The sequence below is a fragment of the Vulpes lagopus genome, chromosome 17 (assembly GCF_018345385.1).
Source record: "Vulpes lagopus strain Blue_001 chromosome 17, ASM1834538v1, whole genome shotgun sequence".
Lineage (NCBI taxonomy): Eukaryota > Metazoa > Chordata > Mammalia > Carnivora > Canidae > Vulpes > Vulpes lagopus.
In genome coordinates, this window is record NC_054840.1 from 1,496,012 (window position 1) to 1,517,330 (window position 21,319).

General features: G+C 38.3%; 1 protein-coding gene across 12 annotated transcripts in view; it reads left to right on the forward strand.

Moving 5' to 3' along the window:
• Window positions 1-21,319, forward strand: part of TBL1XR1 (TBL1X receptor 1) — a 167,937-nt gene that overhangs the window by 94,509 nt on the left and 52,109 nt on the right. For 4 of the 12 annotated variants that reach the window (XM_041732017.1, XM_041732016.1, XM_041732015.1 and 1 more), the window contains one exon: window positions 4,729-4,844. The exons of the other annotated variants lie outside the window; for them this stretch is intronic. In XM_041732017.1, coding sequence (XP_041587951.1) covers window positions 4,808-4,844 — 37 coding nt within the window. In that variant the 5' untranslated portion in view covers window positions 4,729-4,807. Of the gene's footprint in view, window positions 1-4,728; window positions 4,845-21,319 lie in introns of those variants that run through there. 12 annotated transcript variants of the gene reach the window in all.

Below are 21,319 nucleotides of genomic sequence, written 5' to 3' on the forward strand. Positions count from 1 at the left end.
TTTGGGACTTGCATTGGTTCATGTACAGAATTACAGTATTCCCTCTTCCATCTCTCATCATCTTCAGCTCCTAGAAGCCTTTTCTTGGTTTAGTTTGACTCTTTGGATCGAAAGGGACTAGATCAGTCAAGCTCTTGTGGAGAAAAAAACAAAAACAACCCACAGAGATTTGTTAATTACAGTTTTTCTTGAAGTGGAAAAATAGTTAAAATTTTAAAAATGAAGTAGTGGCTTCTCCTGGACAAATCCTCCCACAGATTTTGACTACAGCCTCTGGACAATATGTGAAAAAACATGTGGACACCGTAGAGCAAACAAAAACAAGTAGAAGTGGACTTGGTGGTTTCTTAAAAAATAAAAAAAAAGATGGCCCTTGGGTGAGTTTCTCATCTCACTGGTGGTGGTCTTCAGGCAGGCTCCTCCTGGCTTGTCTGCAGTCTTTCTGGCTTGAGGAGGAATCAGATCAAATTCGAAAATAACCACAGCAGTAGAGTATGGGAGTCCAGCAGGAGGAAGAGGGAGGAGATCCCAGAAGAGAAAGAACCACAGTGGTGGAATGCCAGATTGTGTGTGTAAACTCTGCCAAATATGTGGCTGACCCCTAAACTGGAAGCAGTTCAGATGTCTGTCAACAAGAAAATAGTTAAACTGCTGTGTGCGTACAACACAATACTGCTAAGCAGCAGGAAGGGGCAGTCTTGATACCTGCCGCAACTTGGATTCATTTCTGAAGCACAACGCCAAGCGAACGTAGCCTTACAAAAACCACAGCATAGTGATGATTCCCTTTCTATGAAGTCCTAAAAACAGGCAATTTTACCTATTGTGTGTTGGGTTGGAACAGACAAAACTAATGTTGGAAAAAAAAAAAACTGGTTGGCAGGGCTTAGAAAAGTGGATGCATGGCTGTTGGGGACAGGGATTAAGTAGGAACGGGCACATGAGAACTATCTAGGGTGATGGCAATACCCAGGGTCCTGATAGGGATTTGGGTTGCTTGAGTTTATCATTGAGTGGTAAGCCTAGTATCTACCCATTGTATTTTGTGTAAATATTTCCTTTGAAAGAAACACTGCGTTAAATACTGAACTGTAATCAGTGATAGAGAAGCTGAAGCACATATGGGGAAAGTATACGCATCTGCAGCGTGATATGAAATGCCTCAGAAATTAAGATCGATTGAAAGAATAGTAAGACAAATAGAAGGAAATGTTAATTCTAGATCTTGATGGTGGCTCTGTGAATACTCTGTACAGTTTTTTAAATGTTTTCTGTATGTATGAAAATTTTCACAATAAAGTGTTATAAAAATACTAGTAGGTAGTGTTTTTCTAAAGCAGTTTCCTGTTGGTTAATAGGTTGTTGTTAGTAACTTTCATCAAAATGGGTATTTTTTTAAATTGGAAGTTTGTGCCTGTGCACTGAGCTCTGAACTTTAGAGAATGCAGAAAGACACAGAAATAAAAACGAACAATACAAGAAGACAAAACCTACCCACACAAATAATTTGATTACTTCAAAGTGATATAGCGAAGGCTCATTAAGACCATTTATAATACATATATTCTGAGGGGATGGATACATAATTAGAGTATGCTTGGAGTCAAGTATGATTAATGGGAAATGGAATCCCTCGGGTTGCTTATTTTGAACAAGTTTTTGAAAATACTATTAGAGGCAATTATTAGATTCCCTACTTTTTTTTAAGGATTTTGTTTATTCATGAGAGACACAGAGAGAAGGGGGGGAGGGGAGAGAGAGAGAGAGAGAGAGAGAGAGAGAGGCAGAGACACAGGCAGGGGGAGAAGCAGGCTTCATGCAGGGAGCCTGACGCAGGACGCGATCCCAGGACTCGGAATCACGCCCTGGGCTGAAGGCAGGCGCCAAACCGCTGAGCCACCCAGGGATCCCCTCGATTCCCTGTTTTTTAAATTGACCTCGGTATCATTTATGAATTTTTGGCTTAGGATACATTTTTTAAAGTGTGTTGTATTCATTTATCAAAAGAGGAATGCTGCATAATTTTTATGCTGAAATTGTTAACAAGTGTAGTGCCATTACAATATAATATCCAGTATTAAGTACAGCATTATAAAATATTAATTCATTTCTTATCCTCAGTTTATTTACTCTTAGGAAATCTCTTCTTATAGGCTAGAGTTTTAAAATGTATATATCAGAATAGATTTTAAGTAGGTGAAGATGAGAGAAAAGGCACTAGCATTAAAATAATTGTAGGGGCATCCGGGTGGCTCAGTCAGTTAAGTGTCTGCCTTTTGCTCGGGTCATGATCTCAGGATCTTGGGCTCGAGCCCCGCATCGGGCTCCCTGCTCTCGTTCTTGTGCGCGCTCTCTCTCTTTCTCAAATAAATAAAAATTTAAAAATCTTTAAAAAATTAAAATAAATAAAAATTTTAATTATGAGATGTGAGATTTTTAGCCATTAATTTGATCAGCTCAGGGCCTTTTTTCTTGTCGGTTTTTCCTTCCCCAGTCCTGAAACGAGAATTTCCAACAAAACTAAGCAGTTATTAAATATATTTCAGAAAGTAAAAAGTATGTATGAAATTGTATGATGTTACAAGGGCTTCATATTTTCTTGCTAACCAAAATAGTCAGAGTTGGACTTATTTTTGGCCTTTTGTCTTTTTAATCTCCAATTGTATTGCAGTAATAGAAAGGATTACCATTTCTAGGTAATATAACTTTTTCAGAGCACTTTGCTGTGTTGTGCCCAGCTATAGCCATTTAAATTGTTTCAAGAATTCTATATTACTGATATCTAAATGAGGTATTTTGGTCTTTGAACAAATTATACTGTGTGCTGACTTACATAAGTGGTGGAAAGAATTACAAATGTGTTTATGTTCTACAAATAGAAATTTAGTTAGGAACAATCCAGTGGGCTTCATGCAACATACCAACTAGTTATTTAAATTTCAAATTCTCCTTGAGCTGCTGATCTTGGTGCCAACCTTTCTTAGAGGAGACTATGTTACCCGAGACCGTAGTTCAGTCCCGAGTTGGGCAGGAGCTGGTCTACATCTGTACGATACTGGCTAAAAACAGTACAGCTGATAGTATTTCATCATTAATAGTATTCTTGTCAGTGAAGAAACTTAATGTTTAAGTCTCTCTCAGAAAGTCTTGGGGGTGGAAAGGTAGATGGAAAACATTGCTGAAAACAGCTCATGCTCAAAATAGAGCCCTAAAGTATGCTTTGCATCTCCATCCTGATTTCTGTTGTTTGCCATTAAGTGTAAGGTTATTTTAATCAGCTCATTAGGATTGTAAATCAAAATACCTAAATTAAAATGGAAAGTAAATTCATTGTAAAGGAAAATTTTGTTTCACAGATTTTTTTAATCTCAAAGACACATGTATATCACAACCGTTTTGAGACTAGCCAAGAACAAATTTCATTACCATCAAGACTGCTTTATTTTTGCCTTTGTTTCTACCAACCAGAGAGAAATTTTATTAACAATTCTGAATAACTTACTAGGCAATATATTGCCAAGGTGAAATACTCAAATGAATAATTAATGGAATTGCTTGTATGCCAAATTATTTTATAATTATTTTAGGTAATTTGCATAAAACAAGCTTTAAAAAACAAGTTTTTTTTTTCCACTGAATGTTTCATTGTATCTTTACATCCTTTAAAATATACAGATTACATTCTTTAAGAGAATAGATTTTTGACAGATTGTAGAGATGTTTGTTGGTTCCATATCCCAGAAGTTTTAAGACTGCCAGGGTAAGAACTGTAGCATCAGCATAAGCAAGAAAGAAAGAAAGGAAGAAATAGTAGAATGTCAGCTGATACACGAACTTAAAATATAGAATTTGGTTTATTAGGTCCTTTCTATTACTTGGACCAGGCAATTAATGTCATTTAGGTAATTGGGGTTACAAAACCACCATTTTTTTTTGGAAACACCAGCGCCTTTCTTCTATCCAGCTTCTGCTGGATTTCTTTCAGTGTAGAGAACTTAAGACACTTTTTGAATGTTTCTAAGTGTCATTGGGAAAAGAATTGTTTATTTCAGTTAGCTTTGCCAGGAGGATAAGCGAGGTTCTATTTTGAGAACTAACCAGGAAAAAAAAAAAAAAACTTATATGCATAGGGAAAATATACTGATTAACAAATAAGGATATCACAAGCATGATTATTTTATTGCATATTAAAATTAAATAATTGTTTAAGGGACTCTAATCATTTTTCTTGTCATTTTACTTTTTGTTCAATTACTTAATTAGAGAAACTTATGAGACCTTTTATCACTTCATGTCATCATTAGCCCAAAGGTGTTTCTGTGCCGTTTTCTAGATTTACTTGGGCAGCCTGGCCAGCCAGAGGTGAACAGGGTTTTTCAGGTCGTAATGTGGTCACTTGTTACTAATCTCATTTAGATGATAATGCTGCTAAATATGGCATATTATAAAAACTTTTCTAGCAGTTAAAAATTATAAAGTAATTGCTTTTTGAATTCAAAATTCAAAAATCATTTCAAATCATTCAATCATTTCAATCAATTCAAAATTCATGAAAATCATTTTTATCTCCATTCCCACCTTTTGTTGCTAATGTTATAACAGTTAAACTTCACTGTTGACAAAAATTCTGCATTTTATTGCTCCTTCTGGAATTTGTCCATAGACTTCCTCGGTGTGAAAACTAGAGGAACCCTCTCAGATATCTAACTCAGCATCCTCATTTTACAGATGAGGAACTGAGGCCCTGGACTAGCACAGAGGTCCCCTCAGACTCAGTCCAGGACTCTATATTACGTCATGCTGCCTGATGTTTGTTTATGGAACTCAGCAACAGCACCTACAGGGTGAGCTTTTTTCTTTTCTTTCTTTTTTTTTTTTTTTAATGAACACAAAGTGATTTGCTACTCTCACCAACTGCTGTTCATCATTCCTGTGTCACTCATTCTTTCCGTTTTTATGCACACCTCTCTCAATCCATAATACAGCCTAGTTACTTGTATAACTGTGTTTTGTTGCTATTTGTACTTGGCATCCAAACCATTATTTATAAAGGTTAAACTCTTAGCAGGGCTTCTTACAGTAGTAAGAAAGCCACTGTAGCTTTCCCAGGCACTATAGCAGTAGTTGGTTAAAATTTATGGCAAGATGATTTTGTAGAGTTTTAAATTTAGATTTAAAAAATGAATTAGAAGTATGTACAAGAGTGTGGATATGACATCTAAGAGCACATGTGATACTAGTTAGGAGAGCAGTTTTTTGTGAAATAATAAAATGCCAAGAAATATTAGCTAATAGTGTGACATAATTGTGGTAACAGTGGCTTATCCTGTGAGCTCATGGATTTAAATAAACATATATGCATTTTAGATTTTTGAGTTATTTTTTGTATTGATGTTCAGATTCTCCCATTTTTTGCCTAGTGAGTTACCTGTTCAAGTTGGCATTTATGTCCTTTAGACAAGACTCTGCTAATTTTAGGTAGCGTTCTTGTTCTCTGGTGTAAGACACTACATGGTTTAAGATATAACATGGTTTTCTTTTTCTTTCTTTCTTTTTAAAGATTTTATTTATTCATGAGAGAGACAGAGACACAGGCAGAGGGAGAAGCAAGCTCCCTGCAGGGAGCCTGATGTGGGACTGGATCCTGGAAGTTCAGGATCACGCCCTGAGCCGAACGCAGACCTTCGACCACTGAGCCACTCAGGGGCCCCTATAACATGGTTTTCAAGGGTAACTCAAGGACTTTCAGGTTCTCATAGTTTATTATTTACAGGTCTCTATAGGAACAAAGTATCCTTTCCACTTCCCTTTCCATTTTATTTTGGATTTTTATGAACACTGTCCATCATTACTTTTGCTTTTCTGTAAGAGTTGAAAAAAAACAGTCTTTTAGCTTAATGAAAATTAACATATTTCTCTTGTATATTCACTTTTTAAATCTGTTGTCTTACGTCACCAAAACAACCATGATGTCAACATTTACAGTTTTAAGGTAAACTGAAGCACTAATGCTCAAATATGAATGCTGGATAAATTTTTTGGATTGGACAGCATAGCACCATCATCACATTCACCTCACACAGATACTTTACATCACTTCCATATTATATATTGTAAAGTTTTTGGAATTCCTTGACTATTTAACTATTTATCAGCCGTTTTAAATGGTCCCTACCCACCCACCTGCCAGATAATTGGGTTTCAGGTGGACTAAATCGGAGGTCCAGGAATGTCTTGTGACAATAGTTTTCCTGAAAACATATCTGTGGGAAGAAGGGTTGTGGATTTTTTTTTTTTTTATCAACACATAAGTAAGTGTGAGTGGATTATATTTTTCATGCTAGGATTCGAGTGCCATATTTTATGACACGAAGTTTTTTTTAAAAAAATGCATTTGAATGGCCACTGTGTGTTGGGTGTTAGATGTATGTAGACTATCTTTTAAATATTTACAATTTGTAGTTGGAAAAACAAATAGGAGTAGTAAGAGGTGATATGATGACAGCATTAGCACTTAAATTATAATTGGTTTTTCATACGTTCCTACCTACCTGTGAGGTGTGTGGGTTAATTTTATTCCTATTTTACAGAACAAGAAACTGGGCTCAGGAGCTTGATTTAACGTCCAAAATTCAAAAGCAGTAGCATTTGAAAGCAGACATCATCAACATTCTGATTTCTAGTCTAATAATCTTTTGCTACTGCAGTTTTCAGAAGAGTAAGAAAACAACAAAACACTTGTGATGTTGTATCTGAATAGGCTTAAGGAGCTGACATTTGAAGAACAGAAGGATTTCAGCACTTGTAGTTGGGACAGAGCTAAATAAAACCCAGGGGTTTTAGAATGATGCACCTGATTATAGGTACCTGGAGTAGAGTACATTCAAGGGATAGTGGATGGCTAGATGCCTCGAGATCCTAGAATGGGAAACCTAAGTGCCTGGCTAATCTGTTATGAAGGGGCAGTGAATATATACACTAATGTGTACAATATAATCAGTTACATTTTATGCCTCGGTGTCAGAAGATAATAGGAAGAGCCTAGGAGACCCTGGGCTGTTGTAGTAATGGAGATGGCAGGTGTCACAGAAAGAAGGGCCTGGCTGAGGGTGGAGCTGTGCGCTGGGAGGGGGATAGACTGTAAGGTTGCGGGTGAGGGTGAGAGGAGGTTACAGCCAGGTTTCAAGTGTGGTGAGCGGTAGAATCAGTGGTACTTCTGGGCAAAAGGAGAAACAGATTGGAGAGTATAGGTAGGACATAAATCGCCTCAGATGATACTGAATGATGAGATTCCGAAAAGGCGTATCAATAGATGCGAGCGTCGGTCAGCTGGAATTGGATTCCTCTCCTACTAGAGTGGGAAGGACCGGGCTGTGTGGGGTGGCACACGGCGGGGGCGATGGTGGTCTCCTGATCCTTCCGAGAGGCTGAGGTCCTCAGTGGGAGAGCAGACAGGGTCGGAGGGCTGCAGAGAGGTTGCCTGTAAGCACACGTTAGGGCAGGAAGAGCAACTAGTGAAAGCGGGGGAGAAGGCCCAGTCGGAAAGCCAACGGTTAGAAGGTCAGAGACTGTTCTGATTCTCTTGTTAAGTGTTGAAAAATGGCCGGAAGTGGAAATCAGGGAGTATGAAGACCCATTGGATTCGGCGGTGATTAGTAATAAAAGGGTTTTAAGTTCAAAACGTCAAAAGTAGAACTCTAACAAAATTTCTTTTCTTTTATACATTATACTTACATGTGTAAATGTGATTATTTACCTTTTTACACAGAGTATAAAGGTAAATAATCACAGTTTTTCCCTCCCCCAGTAGTTTATTATTTTTAATGATTGTATATTATATGGTATTATGAATATACCACAATCTTATTTTGGTGCTCCTTTTTTAATGGACATTCACTTTATTTATTTATTTATTTATTTATTTATTTATGCCACTAAAAAGCAATGTTCTTAAAATACATGTCCCTAGCAACTTCATGTTTTATTTCTCTAAGTTGTAGGGGACTTGTATTTGTTGACCGACCATTTTAATAACAAAGTCATTCTTCTTACTCAGTCTAATATTTTTACTTGCAATAGAGGTTGACAGATTGTTTTTCAAAAGATTTCTTCACATCTCTACTTGAAATATAGGGAAATAACTTTTCCCCACTTTTCTGTCTGAAATAGGCCTTCTAGATCTTTTAAATATTTACCCATTTTAGTGAGTGTAATTTCACTCCTCCTCGTCACATTGATGTGTGTTTCCTTGGTAAGCTAGTAAATCTTTATGGACTCAGGTATAGCTGCCTTTCCATGTATAGTTTTTGAGTTTCTAGTCTTGGTTAAGAAGATTTTTTTCTCCTTTCTAGATTGGATGTGTAGCCTCAATATTTTAAGATACATATGTGAAATATGTGTGTATATGTACATGCATACACACATTTCTTTAAAATATCCTAAATCTAAATCTAGCTGGTATTTATTTTTTCTATGGTAAAACACATGTGCCCACTTTATTTCCTTTCAGATGGGCAGTCACTTGTTGCAACATCAGTATATAATGGTTCATCCTTTTCCTTTGCTCACAAGATCTTTGTGTCTTTCAATAGAATACTATGTTTAGTTGTGTAAATTTGGTAAATATTTAGTAGTCTTTTTGCTTTTGTAAATGGAATATCTATTTTCTTGTCTGTATTTATTGGTGCTTATTATTGGAGCAGAGAAAAGCTATTGTTTTTGTTCGCCTCTGCATTAAATTCCCTAAGGAAAGGCTAGTAATTTTGCTAATGATAATGGTCGTATATGGTAGTATGTCATAGGAGACCCAACAGATTCCAGGATACAGTTTTTCTCTCTTGTATCTTGTTTTACTGCTTCTTCAGAAAGTTAGCATAAAGTAATAGGATGAATAAAGGTAAAGATTTTGGTGTAAACAGAAAGTCAAGGAAGTACTGGTAACTTTTACCAAAGAAATGAGTCATCTGAGATTGAGGGGCATTTGGTGAGATGGGCTCTTTGAGGGAAGTTAAAATTCTTTTATAATCCCTGATAGAAAATTTGATAAGGAAGTTCAAGATATAGTAAAATGATTGCCAAGTGGCTCAGAGAGGCAAAATGTTGTTAGCTACCATTATGGTTTGGGGTTTACATAAGTGACAGGGCTCGAGTGGGAATTGGCAAGACTGTTTGAGCTCAATGTCAGGATTATAGCACTTGTGGTTGAAGTGTCAGATCAGTAGATTCGCACCAAAATGGAAGGAGAATAGATATGGTCCAGGAGGTATGATGATAGATTAGGATACTGAGAAGTATGAGTAATTTGAGATGACCATGGAAAACCTGTTCAGTTAGAAACTGAGTAGATCAAAGATTTAAGGAGTTTACAGTAAAAGTGTGTGACAGGTTTGAGATAAAGATAGTGAAGTTTTTTAATTTTGTGGCTTGATGCACAAGTCATGGTTTGCATGACCTGAGAAACTTGTTAAAATATACATGCCTGAGCTGTACCTCTGACTTGCTGAAACTTAAGACTTCTCAGGGTTATCGTGATGTTTATGACATTACTTTGAAAAAGTTGCCATGGGTGAATTTGATAAACCATAGTAAGCAAGGACCACTGTGGGCTAGAGACGAGTGTGGAGGGCCTTTTTCCTTTTTCATATTCAGTGTTTGGCCAAAAAGAAATGGAGATACAAGTTATCGAAATCGTGCAGGTAAGGGAGACCAAATTGGGAATGGATGAGAAGAAACATTGAATGGTTGTCATTGAAGATTATCTTTCTCGTCTTTTAAAATACTACTGACTAGTAGAAAGAAAGCTTTATTCGGTTTGCAACAAGTAATAATTGAGTGCCTTTTGTGAATCGGGCTGTATTCCAGGCACAAGTATAGTAGTGAATAACAAGGATCAAGTATCTGTTGTCATGTAGCTTGAATTTTTTTTTTTTTTTTTTAATGAGCGTTGTCATTCATGGACTATTTGTTGAGTCACCAGTGTTTAAAAATTGTCACCTCTACCACACATTGGGTGATCTGGTGTATATTTTTCCTTTAGAGTAGTGATCTATATAAACAAAATAAATTAATTTTGAAACGAATGCTTTCATTTATTGCTGTTATTTCTGACTACTTTTGTTTTTAAGCATTGCCCTGAAAGTCCTTTATCACTAATAATATAAGCAGGGACCCCCCCCAAAAAAAAGGGTGAACCCATTTCCACTACATAATGGGAAAGAGGGAACATTCTTTTAGTTTCTAACAGTCTTTTTTTTTTTTTTTTTTTTAAGATTTTATTTACTTATTCATGAGAGACACAGAGAGAGAGAGGCAGAGACACAGGCAGAGGGAGAAGCAGGCTCCTTGCAGGGAGCCCGACTTGGGACTCGATCCCGGGTCCCCAGGATCAGGCCCTTGGCCGAAGGCGGCGCTAAACCGCACCACCCAGGCTGCCCAGTTTCTAACAGTCTTGGGTTTCAGCACAGTATGCTTTTTAAATGTAGAACCAGATGAAAGGGAAATAATTTCATACTCCTACCTGCTGGCCATGAGTAGATTTTTATAAGATAATCCATTGAATCTGATCAGGTAAGGAGACACAGAAGAGATCAGTGGAGGTCTTCCTTTGTTTCATCTTCTTGACTTCACCTAACCCAAATCCCCATAGAAGGTTTGGAAATGATAGCAGATGCTTTGTATTAATCTCTGTTTTGCATAGGCACTATTTCAGTGGATTCAGGTTTGTATGATGTTCATACCTAGTGCTGTAGCCATCCCTTTCAGTTTTTTAAATCAGGGTTTTGTTTTTGCTTTTGTGTTTTTAAAGAAGGCAATGATTATTTACATGTAATTCTTTTGAGATTTTAATTTGGGCAGCCTGTAAGAGCAAGGAAAAAATTCTCATTCCCTTCTCTAAATTCTGTGATTCTGATAGGTTTTATCAGCAGTTAATTTTATATCAGCAGACCCCCCTGCCCCCCAAAATACTACTTCCCTCCTGATTTGTATTATACTTATTGTAATTTATATTTTGAGCTTTAAGGTATGTAGAGCATCTATAAAAGGCTGAGACACCTTGTAGTAGAGTGAAAATAGGTGTAACTTGGGGAACAGTTTTAGTCTTAAAAATGCATATAACTCAATTGAAATGCTTTCTTTTTTTTTTTAATTGTATAGTTGGCACACAGTGTTACATTACTTTCAGTTGTACAGCAGTGATTCACATGCTTACTGTTTCTAATTTAATGTGTATTCATTTGACTATAATATTTTATATGTAACATTATAACAGTGACTCTTATTATAACATTAGGTATTTTAATTGAGGTCAGAAGTTCTTGAGGTCCATGGCCCAAGCAGAACTTCATATATTTTTTAAAGAATATGTCTTTGCTTTTTTTTTTTTTTTTCTTTTTAAATGTATTTGAGAGGAGAGAGAAGTGCGAGTGACAAGCTCACGTGTGCGCGTGCAGGAGAGCGCACCCCTGGGTGTGGGGGGCAGAGGGAGAAGCTGACTCCCTGCTGAGCAGGGCATCCGGCCCTGGGCGCCACCCTGGGCTTGAGCTGAGGCCGTCGCTTAACTGACTGAGCCACCCAGCCGCCCAGAAGAGTATTTCTTTCTCCTTTAATTTGTTTTAGAGAACTGTGCAAGAAAATTCTGTAGGGGGAAAAAATGGAGGATTATTTACATAATTGAGATTAAAAACAAAGCTTAATTACCATGTGGTAATCAAGGGATTTTGCTGTTCTAATAAGAAAGCTTTACTACTAATTTCTTGATATTTTGGAGTAAATCGAACTGATTCTGAAGTTGATGTCCATGAGTGTAAAGAGGTTCCTCTTTTCTCTCTAAATGCTTTCCCTCTCTAAGAAAGAGGTGATATTGTGAGCAAAGAAGAAAAACACTCACTCGCGTTGCTCGGCCTTAGAGTTTTGTTTCTTTAAAACTACTTACTTGAGCACCTAGTATATGTCTGTGTCATGTTGAAGAAGGCTTGCATCTACCTTGCATTATGTCTACGTGAACGCAAACTCATCTTCTCTGGAGCTACTTCCAGAACAGAGTCTAGCCCAGGACTTTATGTTCAAATGAGGATCTTAATCTTTAAACAAAGTAAGGATTAGAAGACTACTAGGCTACAGGTTGGGTATGAAATGACAGTCATCATATTGTCTCTGTACGCTGCCCTCATTGTTACAGTTGTCCCTCCCTTTCCCGTTCATATAGAGAAAAGGTTAGGCTTCATGTATTACAGTGGTCCACAAAAGATACAAGCCTTACGAGAAACTGGAAGGGAATTAAATTTTTTCTTTGTCTCCCAAATGACCTTTTCAGATGGTTAGTTTTAATCAGAATCCAAATAAGGTCGACATACTGCTGTTGGTTGGCTAAATTTAGGTCTCTAACACTTTTCGGTGTAAGAAAGTGATTCATTTGTTGAATTTCCTATATTCTGAATTTGGCTCTGCATCCTTGTGGTATTGCTAACATATTTCACCGTTGCCCTGTATTTCCATAAAGTGGTAGTTAGAGACCTGATTAAATTCCTTTAATATTTTGATCATGAATTCTTCTTTTTTTCTTCCATTTGCATCACACCCTGGTTATCTCACTTCCAGTGATGTTGATATTGAGTAGTTGGTTCAGTTGTTAGCCCAATCTACCCATGACACCGTTGCACAGAGTTTTCCCTGGTGGACTTAGCACCATTCATGATTGTTGCTTAGATTCATTATTTTCTTAGGGATAGGAAATGATTATTTTCTAATTATACCATTGTTTTTGCATTGATTGGCTGGAATTCTGTAAGTGACTGATCCTAAACCAGTATTGTGATATTCTGAAATACAACTTGCGTGGGAAAGGCAGGGTATGTGCCTGAATGTTTTAGTTGTCAATTTTTAGAGTAATGGATTGGTGGTACTCTTGTAATCTGTCAAGGTGACCAGTGATGTGGATTTTATTTTTAATTTTTATAATCTCTTTTTGAGATGATTTAATTCACTGTGTTTCTGTCTCCCTAGACATGACAGGAGTGGTCTTTGGTAGTCTCGTTGCTTCTTTTGCCCGACGAGATGTTTCAGGCTTCCTGCTATAGCCCAGAAGTTGGCCAACCACAAGGTTGCTGTTAGGAGGTCCCTGGGTGGCTCAGCGGTTTAGCGCCTGCCTTCGGCCCAGGGCGTGATACTGGGGTCCCGGGATCGAGTCCTGCTTTGGGCTCCCGACGTGGAGCCTGCTTCTCCCTCTGCCTGTGTCCCTGCCTCCCTCCCCCTATGTCTATCATGAATAAGTAAATAAAATCTTTTTTTAAAAACAAGGTTGCTGTTAACTGCTTGTAGGCCTTTTTAGGATTAGGAAATGTATATTTTTAGTAAGAAAAACAAATCATGAGTTCCTAGTTATATTTTAATTCGTATGTAAAATTATAGGGTTTTAAAGCTGAATTTGTATAGTGTGAATTTACTGAAAAAATATCAGTGTATTATAAACATTAGAATCATTGTAGTTTTTTGTATTCCGTTCCAACAAATAGGAGTTTTGTAATAAAAGTAAAATGATCAAACTTATTTGCCATCAAGAAAAATTGTTCTCTAGAATAATGTGACACATTCAGCTTCTCACTTCTTAAACTCCCTGGCATATTGCCGTCTGTCCTCCACATGTAGCCAGCTTTGTACAGTACTGTATCATGAAGAGGAGACAAAGCAATTTTTACTGCTTCTATATTTGTATATATTTTTTTCCTTTCTGAAAATTTTGGTTTCAAGACTACTGAAAGCAGTTAAAGCTTCTTTGCAGTTCTTTCGCCCCTTAGGGATATATGCCGTCAAAATATTGCTTTAAAGTATATTAGTTTTCTATATGACTACAAATGACTTCATTAGTTTTAAACATATTTAATTTCTGTGTATCTTAAATGTAGATCATGTTGGCTGTGCCTTCGTTGTGTTTCTTCTCACCTGGGGATCAGGCTCTTGAAGCAGGCCCAGTCTATAGGGCGCGCTCCCTCCTGCGAGAGAAAAGAGCCACCAGAGGCTGGCCGATTCCTTTGAAGCTGTGCCTGGGAGGGGCACGGACCACATCTGCTCAGCTTCCACTGGCCAAAGCACGTCACGTGGCCACGTTCCAAGTTGTTGGGGTGGGATGAATAACTCAATTGTAGGAAAAGAGAAGAGGGATTTGACTTCGAACAGTAATACAGTCACCCACAAAGCGTCACTTAAATTGATCCCTGTGTGTTGATGCCATCCTAGTCACCATAATTAGCATTGTTTTGAATTATGTTTTAAAGGAATCATCTATGATGGGCATGCTAAGGAGATAACTGATACCTGAAGGTCAGGGAGAAAAGCTTTCGTTGACCTTTCCCTGCACCTGCCATCTACACTTCTGGAGGGGTGAAATGATGCCGTCTGTGTTTACTAGTTCTGGGCTTTCTTAGCCTAATGACTCTTAGGGCTTGAATTGTGTCATCCAAAATTCACACTGAGGTCCAAACTCCAGTATGACTGGTGTCCTTATAAATGACATTTGAACACAGACACAGAGGGAAACCAGTGTGAAGAGTCATAGGGAGACATGGTGGGTGGCTGGGGTGATGCATCCGTAAGCCAAGGAAGCTCGGAGGAAGGCCAGGAACACACCCTTCCTTCGCACCTTCAGGGGCATTGTCCTGCCAACGCCCTGGTTTTGCACCTCTGGGTTCCAGAACTATGAGGCAATACGTTTTTGTTGTAATTCACCTAGTTTGTGGTGCTTTGTTAATGGAAGGCTCTTTTGTTGATGTCCTGAGACTCAGTTTTTAATGCGGGGTGGTGTTTCCCTCTTCACCAACAAATGATCCTCAGTCACCAGTAGGGCATACCGCAGGTTAAGGGTTCAGTCCTGAAAGATTTGCCCCTGCTCCCTCAGGACGTCACCTGTGCTCCTGCCCAACAGGCTTTAGTAGGTCAGGGGTTTCTGTGGCGTCTTCTTTGGGTTGCATTAATTTGCTAGAGCAGCACGTAGAACTCAAAACGTTTTACATACTCGATCACTGGTTAGTATGAAAGGTTATAACTTAGGGACGGCCAGGTGGAGAAACACACGGGGCAGCACGTGGGGCAGGTGCACGGAGCTTCTGTGGCCTCTCTGCACGTGCCCTGCTCCCCCAGCCTCCGTGTGTCCACTCGCCTGGAAGTTCTCGGATCTCTGTCCTGTTGGGTTCTTATGAGGAAGGCCTCATGGCACGGACACAATCAAATCATTGGTGACTGATTCAAGTTCTAGGCCCGCTCCCTTCCCCAGAACTGGGGAGGTGTGGAACTGAGAAGTTCCAACCCTCTAATCACAAGGGTGGTTCTCCTGGCAGCCAGCCCCCACCTTAGGTGTGGTCCCAAAGTCACCTCATCAACATAAGGAAACGCCTTTGTCACTCTCCACACTTGTGAAGTTCCAAGGATTCGGGGAGCTGTGAGTCAGGAACCTGAAACGAAGGCCAAATATGTAGAAATGACATTTGGTCATCTGAATGACCAGAATGTATGTATGCTTTTCGTGTAGATTCCAATATCGAAAGCTAATACGGTGACAGTTGACAGTGCAGTGAGGCCTGACTGTAAGAGTGTGGAAAGGAATATGAGCTATAACTGTAGGTTGTTGTGCTGGACAGGACTGTATTGCCAGACGAAAGCATTTTGGACTTCGCTTGAAAGAGTATCTTGAAATAGAAGTTTGGCAGCCAGGGTAAAGAAGAAACTAGCTTGAGGGTAGTTTATTTTTTTAATCTTTACTGTTTAATTATGGAGTCGTCTAGCTGCCAAGGGGATACAAGGAGATGAGTCCTGTGTGTAGAGGACCTTCACATCTGTTGTGCTTTCAAGTCCTGAAAAGGTGCAGTGTGCTGGAGTTTGTGGTCTCGGAGCTGGAGTTCTGCGTTTAGCCGGAGAGCAGAGAGTTTTGTAGTTGATGCGTTAGGGTTTTATTTATTTATTTATTTTTTAATATATTTTTTTTAAATTTTAGTTTATTTATGATAGTCACAGAGAGATAGAGAGAGGCAGAGACACAGGCAGAGGGAGAAGCAGGCTCCATGCACCGGGAGCCCGACGTGGGATTCAATCCCGGGTCTCCAGGATCGCGCCCTGGGCCAAAGGCAGGCGCCAAACCGCTGCGCCACCCAGGGATCCCGCGTTAGGGTTTTAAAAGTTAGGTGTGATGGATTGAATTATATTCCCCAAAAGGTATGCTGAATTTGTAACACAACCTGGTACGTGTGGCTGTGACCTTATATGGAAACAAGGTCTTTGCAGATGTAATTGAGCCCAGGCCATTGGGGAGGGTCCTATTCCAGCGTGACTGGCGTCTAAGAAGGAAGTTTGGACACAGTGAAAAATGCCACATGAAGACACAGAGACAGAGGGAAGAGAGCCCTGTGGAGACGGAGGCAGAGACTGGGGTTATGTTGCCACAAACCAAGGAACTCTTAGGGGTCCCAGAAGCTGGAGGAGGCAAAGACGAGTCCCCCTCCCAAAGGCTTTGGTGGGAGCGTAGCCCTGCCATCAGCTGCGCTTCAGACTTCAGCCTCCAGAGATGAGACACTTTCCTGTTTCAAGGCATCTAGTTTGTGGTGCTTTGTGATGGCAGCTCTGGGAAGCTAGTACAGGGGATGTAAGGATTTTGAAAAGAACTTTGTGATTTAGAGAGCTCTTTCTCTTAAGTTACCACCTTTGTCAGATTATCAGAATGCTTTCGTTGGGTCAGTAGGAGGTTCCCAGACTTTGCTATGCATTGTATTTACCTGAGAATCTTCAAAACAAAACAAAACAAAACAAAACAAAAAACTAGTATCTGGCTCTCCCCTCTAGAAATTCTGGTATCATTATTGTGGATGTGACATGGGTGTCAGGATTGTTCAAAGCTCCCCATATAGCTTAATGTACAGCATTTTGAAGAACAGCAGGGAACCTTGTAGCTCAGACGTTCCCCCAGCCCTCCCTGCACATACAGTTTTATGTTCATTTAGCTTTTATTAGCCTGTAGGTGATTTGCTCCCCTCACCTCCCCATCCCCTGCTAAACGCATTTGTGCCTTGGTCTACTATGATTATTTTTAAATGGGTATATTTTATTCTTTGTTCTTGCCAGCCTGGCTAGACCTGTGATTTTATTCATCTTTATATATAAAAGAGTATTTGTAAAGTTGCTATATCTACTTGTATTAAAACCAAATTTTAGGAATTTCTAAGTCATGCACGTCTGCATTTGAAAGTTGAACTATATTAGTATTACACAAGTTGCAGATAAATGAAAAACTTATTTGTATGCAGATAGACTTGGATTTCATGAAGTATCCAAATAATTATTGACCATTCTTCTACAAGATTGTATCAGGAATGATAAATTGAAGGACATGAAATCATCCACCTTCTCAAACACTGCTTTTTTGTTTTTGTGTCTCCCACTTTATATCACTTATCTCACACTGTTCAGTCACAAAGTAAATAAGATTGAACATCTGTGGATGTATTGTAGGTTAGTAATTTCTCTGTGGAAAGTTTTCAATTACCAAGTTTTTTTGTCTTTTGTTTGGCCATGTACTAGCCTAAAAATAATATAGTAGTCTCCTCTTTATTTCTGTATTTCTTTAGTTTCTGTTTCCATGGTTTGTTACCTGTGGTCATCCGTGGTCCAGAAGCCACATGGTCCTTCTGAGTGTTGTCAGAAGGTCTATGGTAGCCTCACGCTATGTCACAATGTGTCACTCGCTTAACTTCATCTCATCACATAGACATTTGATCATCTCACATCATGGCTAGAAGAAAGGGGGAGAATGCTGCAGTAAGGTATTTGTGGAGAGAGAGAGACTGCATTGACGTAACTCTTAGTATAGCATATGGTTAGAATTGTTCTATTTTATTATTAGTTGTTCATTCTTTACTGTGCTTGATTTAGTTAGACTCGATCATAAGTATGTAGGCATGGGGAAAGCAGAGTCTCTATAGGGTTCTTCTCTGCTGTTTCAGGCATCCACGAGGGGTCTTAGAATGCATCCCCCTTGGGTAAGGGGGGGACTTAAACAGTACATTGTACATCATCTGAATTGGCCACTTCATAAAACTGTAGTTGACATTAGACATCAAACACCATGGAATTGATAAGTACATTTTTTTTTTTCTTTTCGAAGTCACTTGATATGTATTATTCAAATTTGAGAAACTTGGGATCCCTGGATGGCGCAGCGGTTTGGCGCCTGCCTTTGGCCCAGGGCGCGATCCTGGAGACCCGGGATCGAATCCCACGTCGGGCTCCCGGTGCATGGAGCCTGCTTCTCCCTCTGCCTGTGTCTCTGCCTCTCTCTCTCTCACTGTGTGCCTATCATAAATAAATAAAAATTAAAAAAAAAAAACAAATTTGAGAAACTTGAATTAAGGAGACATATTTATGCTTTTTCTGTATATAAGTCCTTGGAAAGCAGAGCATTAAGCCATTATATTATTCATTAACATTTTGTTGTGTCAGATTGTAAAGCTTGTCATCTACCTGGCTTCAAGTGATAAAATGTATTTGTTGGTGGTGAGGGTTGAAGAATTAACATAGAAAACCTAGAGTACATACTGTTTGAGGAGGGCAATGGCTCAGTCGGTTTCAGAGTGTAGGGGTCAGAGGTGGGGCTCAGGGGAAGGCAGAAGACGTTGTCCAGCAGAGAGAGTCATTGGTCGAGTAGTGGTAAGTATTGGTGAGCTCAGAGAGGGACCAGTCTAGGACAAAGAGATGAGAGGAGATTTCAGAGTGAGCTGTTTTACCTAACCTGCCTAGGTCTAGGTTTCTCCACCTGGCAAAAGGGTAACTGTGGCATGTGTTACAAAGACTTCAAAAAGAAGGGAAGCTCTATGATCTTAGGCTTTGAATTTCTTTCAATGTATTCACAGTAATTATTGATACAGTTCAGAGTAACAGAGTGTGGACTCCTTATTTGCCATTATTAAACATAGATGTGTCTCTGCTCCCTAGATTTCCTCTCTTCCCTACATTTCCTGTTTTTTTTTTTTTTTTTTTTCTTTTGTGTACTCAGAATGCAGAGGAACAGGTGTGTGGAAATTGTACCAGGTATAACCTGGAAATCTGGCCGTAAGGAATTTCACATTTGTTGCTCAGCTAGCCACCTCTTTATTTCTTGTGTTGCTAACAGATTAAGTATATGATTGGAAGGGTTCTGTAAGTGCCAAAGTTTCACATGATTTGTTTCCATGTATATGGAGGCTGCCATTACTACAGTCTTGAATGTATTTCTTTTGGGAAATAAAGGCTATAAAACAGACCAGTTTCATTACAGAGGTGTAGTCTCAGAAAATGTGTACGTTTTACTCCTCCATATTTTATTTAGTAGACTCCATATGTTTTAGCAAAGGTAGAACTTTTGCATGAGGGCGTTTATGGCTTCTTAAGTACCTTTTTTGTTTATTAGGTGTAGATTTGCTGGATACCTATGTGTATTCCAACATGGACAGAACAGAAATCAAAGAAGGTTTACGTCATGTTACAGTCTGAGCAATATTCATGGCTTAAAAGGTCTTTTTTCCAAAAAAGATTAGCACTAATATTGCCAAAATGGGATCCATTTTCATAATAGCAGGTATACATTCTTCATTTAAGTTTAGTTGTATTAATGACTCCAAAGAACTTTTGTTTATGTGTTACAGCTGTCAGTGTTTGCTGCACTAGAAGTTAAAACCATGAAATTTTATGTTACTAATGCATTTTAACCTAACAAACCCACTTATAACATGTTAACACAAACAACATGTTTTATGAAAAATGAGTATTTTCCAAGAATTTCCAAAAACTTTTTATGAGAAGAATGACATTCATCTACGTTTTTGCAAGTTTCCGTTAATCCCTGGCTTACATACTTGCTTCTGCAGTCACATGTTGGGATATGTTGTTATAGTTGAAAACTAGGAAAAAAAAAAAATCTGACCTTACAGTGATGTGTAATTGCTATATACATTTTCAAATCAAAATGAAATTTTATTTTTCAAATGAATTTGAGTATTTGCTTTGATATTACCAAATCTCAAGGGCATAGTTTAACGATTAGTTGCAGTGCAAGATCTGAAATTGTATCCACAGATTTTTTGTATTATTACATTAAAATCCACTGGTCTCTCTTGAACTTAGAAGAGATTGTTTCCTCATGCGTAATTTTGTGCTGGTTTTTGTGAAGATATTTGTTTACTGAGTTGTGTAGACCTTCCATATGTTCATTATGCAGTATAAACAGTCACAGTTGTTAACATCACCCCTGATTTCATCAGACAAAGTTTTGAATATTGGGAAGCTCTTAAGCTCATGGTGGCTGATAAATTTTCCAAATCCTAATTTTCTCTTAAAAGCTTAGGTTTTATTCTTGCCAACAAATATTGCTAGTTGTTTTCTTTAAAGTGACAGTTTCACTTTGTTTATTTGCAAGAAAATGTCTGCCAAATTCTCGGTCTGAAAAGCCATACTTTGTGAGTTGTTCTTTGAAGTAAAAATGGTGTTCCATGAAAAAAGTAGCTAGTTCAGCTTGCAATTCAAATAATTGCGCAGCGCTTTTCTTTGAGACAACCATCGTTTTCGTATGCAGCAGAAGTGCTTTATGTGTATTTAATTTTGTTATACAGGATATTAAACATGTGCATTTGAGAGTTAAGATTTTAATAAATTTAAGCATTTTGCTGCTTTCATGGAAATTCTTCAGTGAAGGATTTTTGTGGATTTTTTTTGTTTTGTTTTCTTGAGTGCATGATAGTGAAGAATATAAAGACTGCTAATAAAGTAAGATATAACTGTCTTGATTTGCTTTAGGGTGTGAGCAGTTTTATCCATTATTGCTTTGTAACATCTGTGTGTAAGTCAGTTCTGTCAAAAAGGCAAGTAATGTGTTAGTACTTTAAAAATCATTTTGGCCTGTGGACCCCTTAAGTCCTGGGGACCCTGGGAACCTCACTTTGAAATTTAATTTGTATTACTAAATAAAAAGCCAATCAAACTTTGTTTTGGTCAGGACAAAGAAAACAAATCTGATTTTTAGTTTAGAGCACTTTGAACAGCATTAGCATTGAAGTACATTTATAATGAAATGGAAAGAAATATTTTTTAATAAGATGGTACTAAAACTCTGTCTCTGCAGTTAGTCTGTAGCCTGACTGGGTCAAGTACCTACAAAGGGTGGACACTGCAGGGCCTCACTGTGGTTATGGAGTGAGGCACTTGATTCGTTCCTATGTGGGGTTTTTTTGTTTGTTTGGTTGGTTTTTTTTTTAAAAAAAAAATCTTACAGGACAGTACTGCCAGCTGTTTTCTTTCACCCTGTGAATTG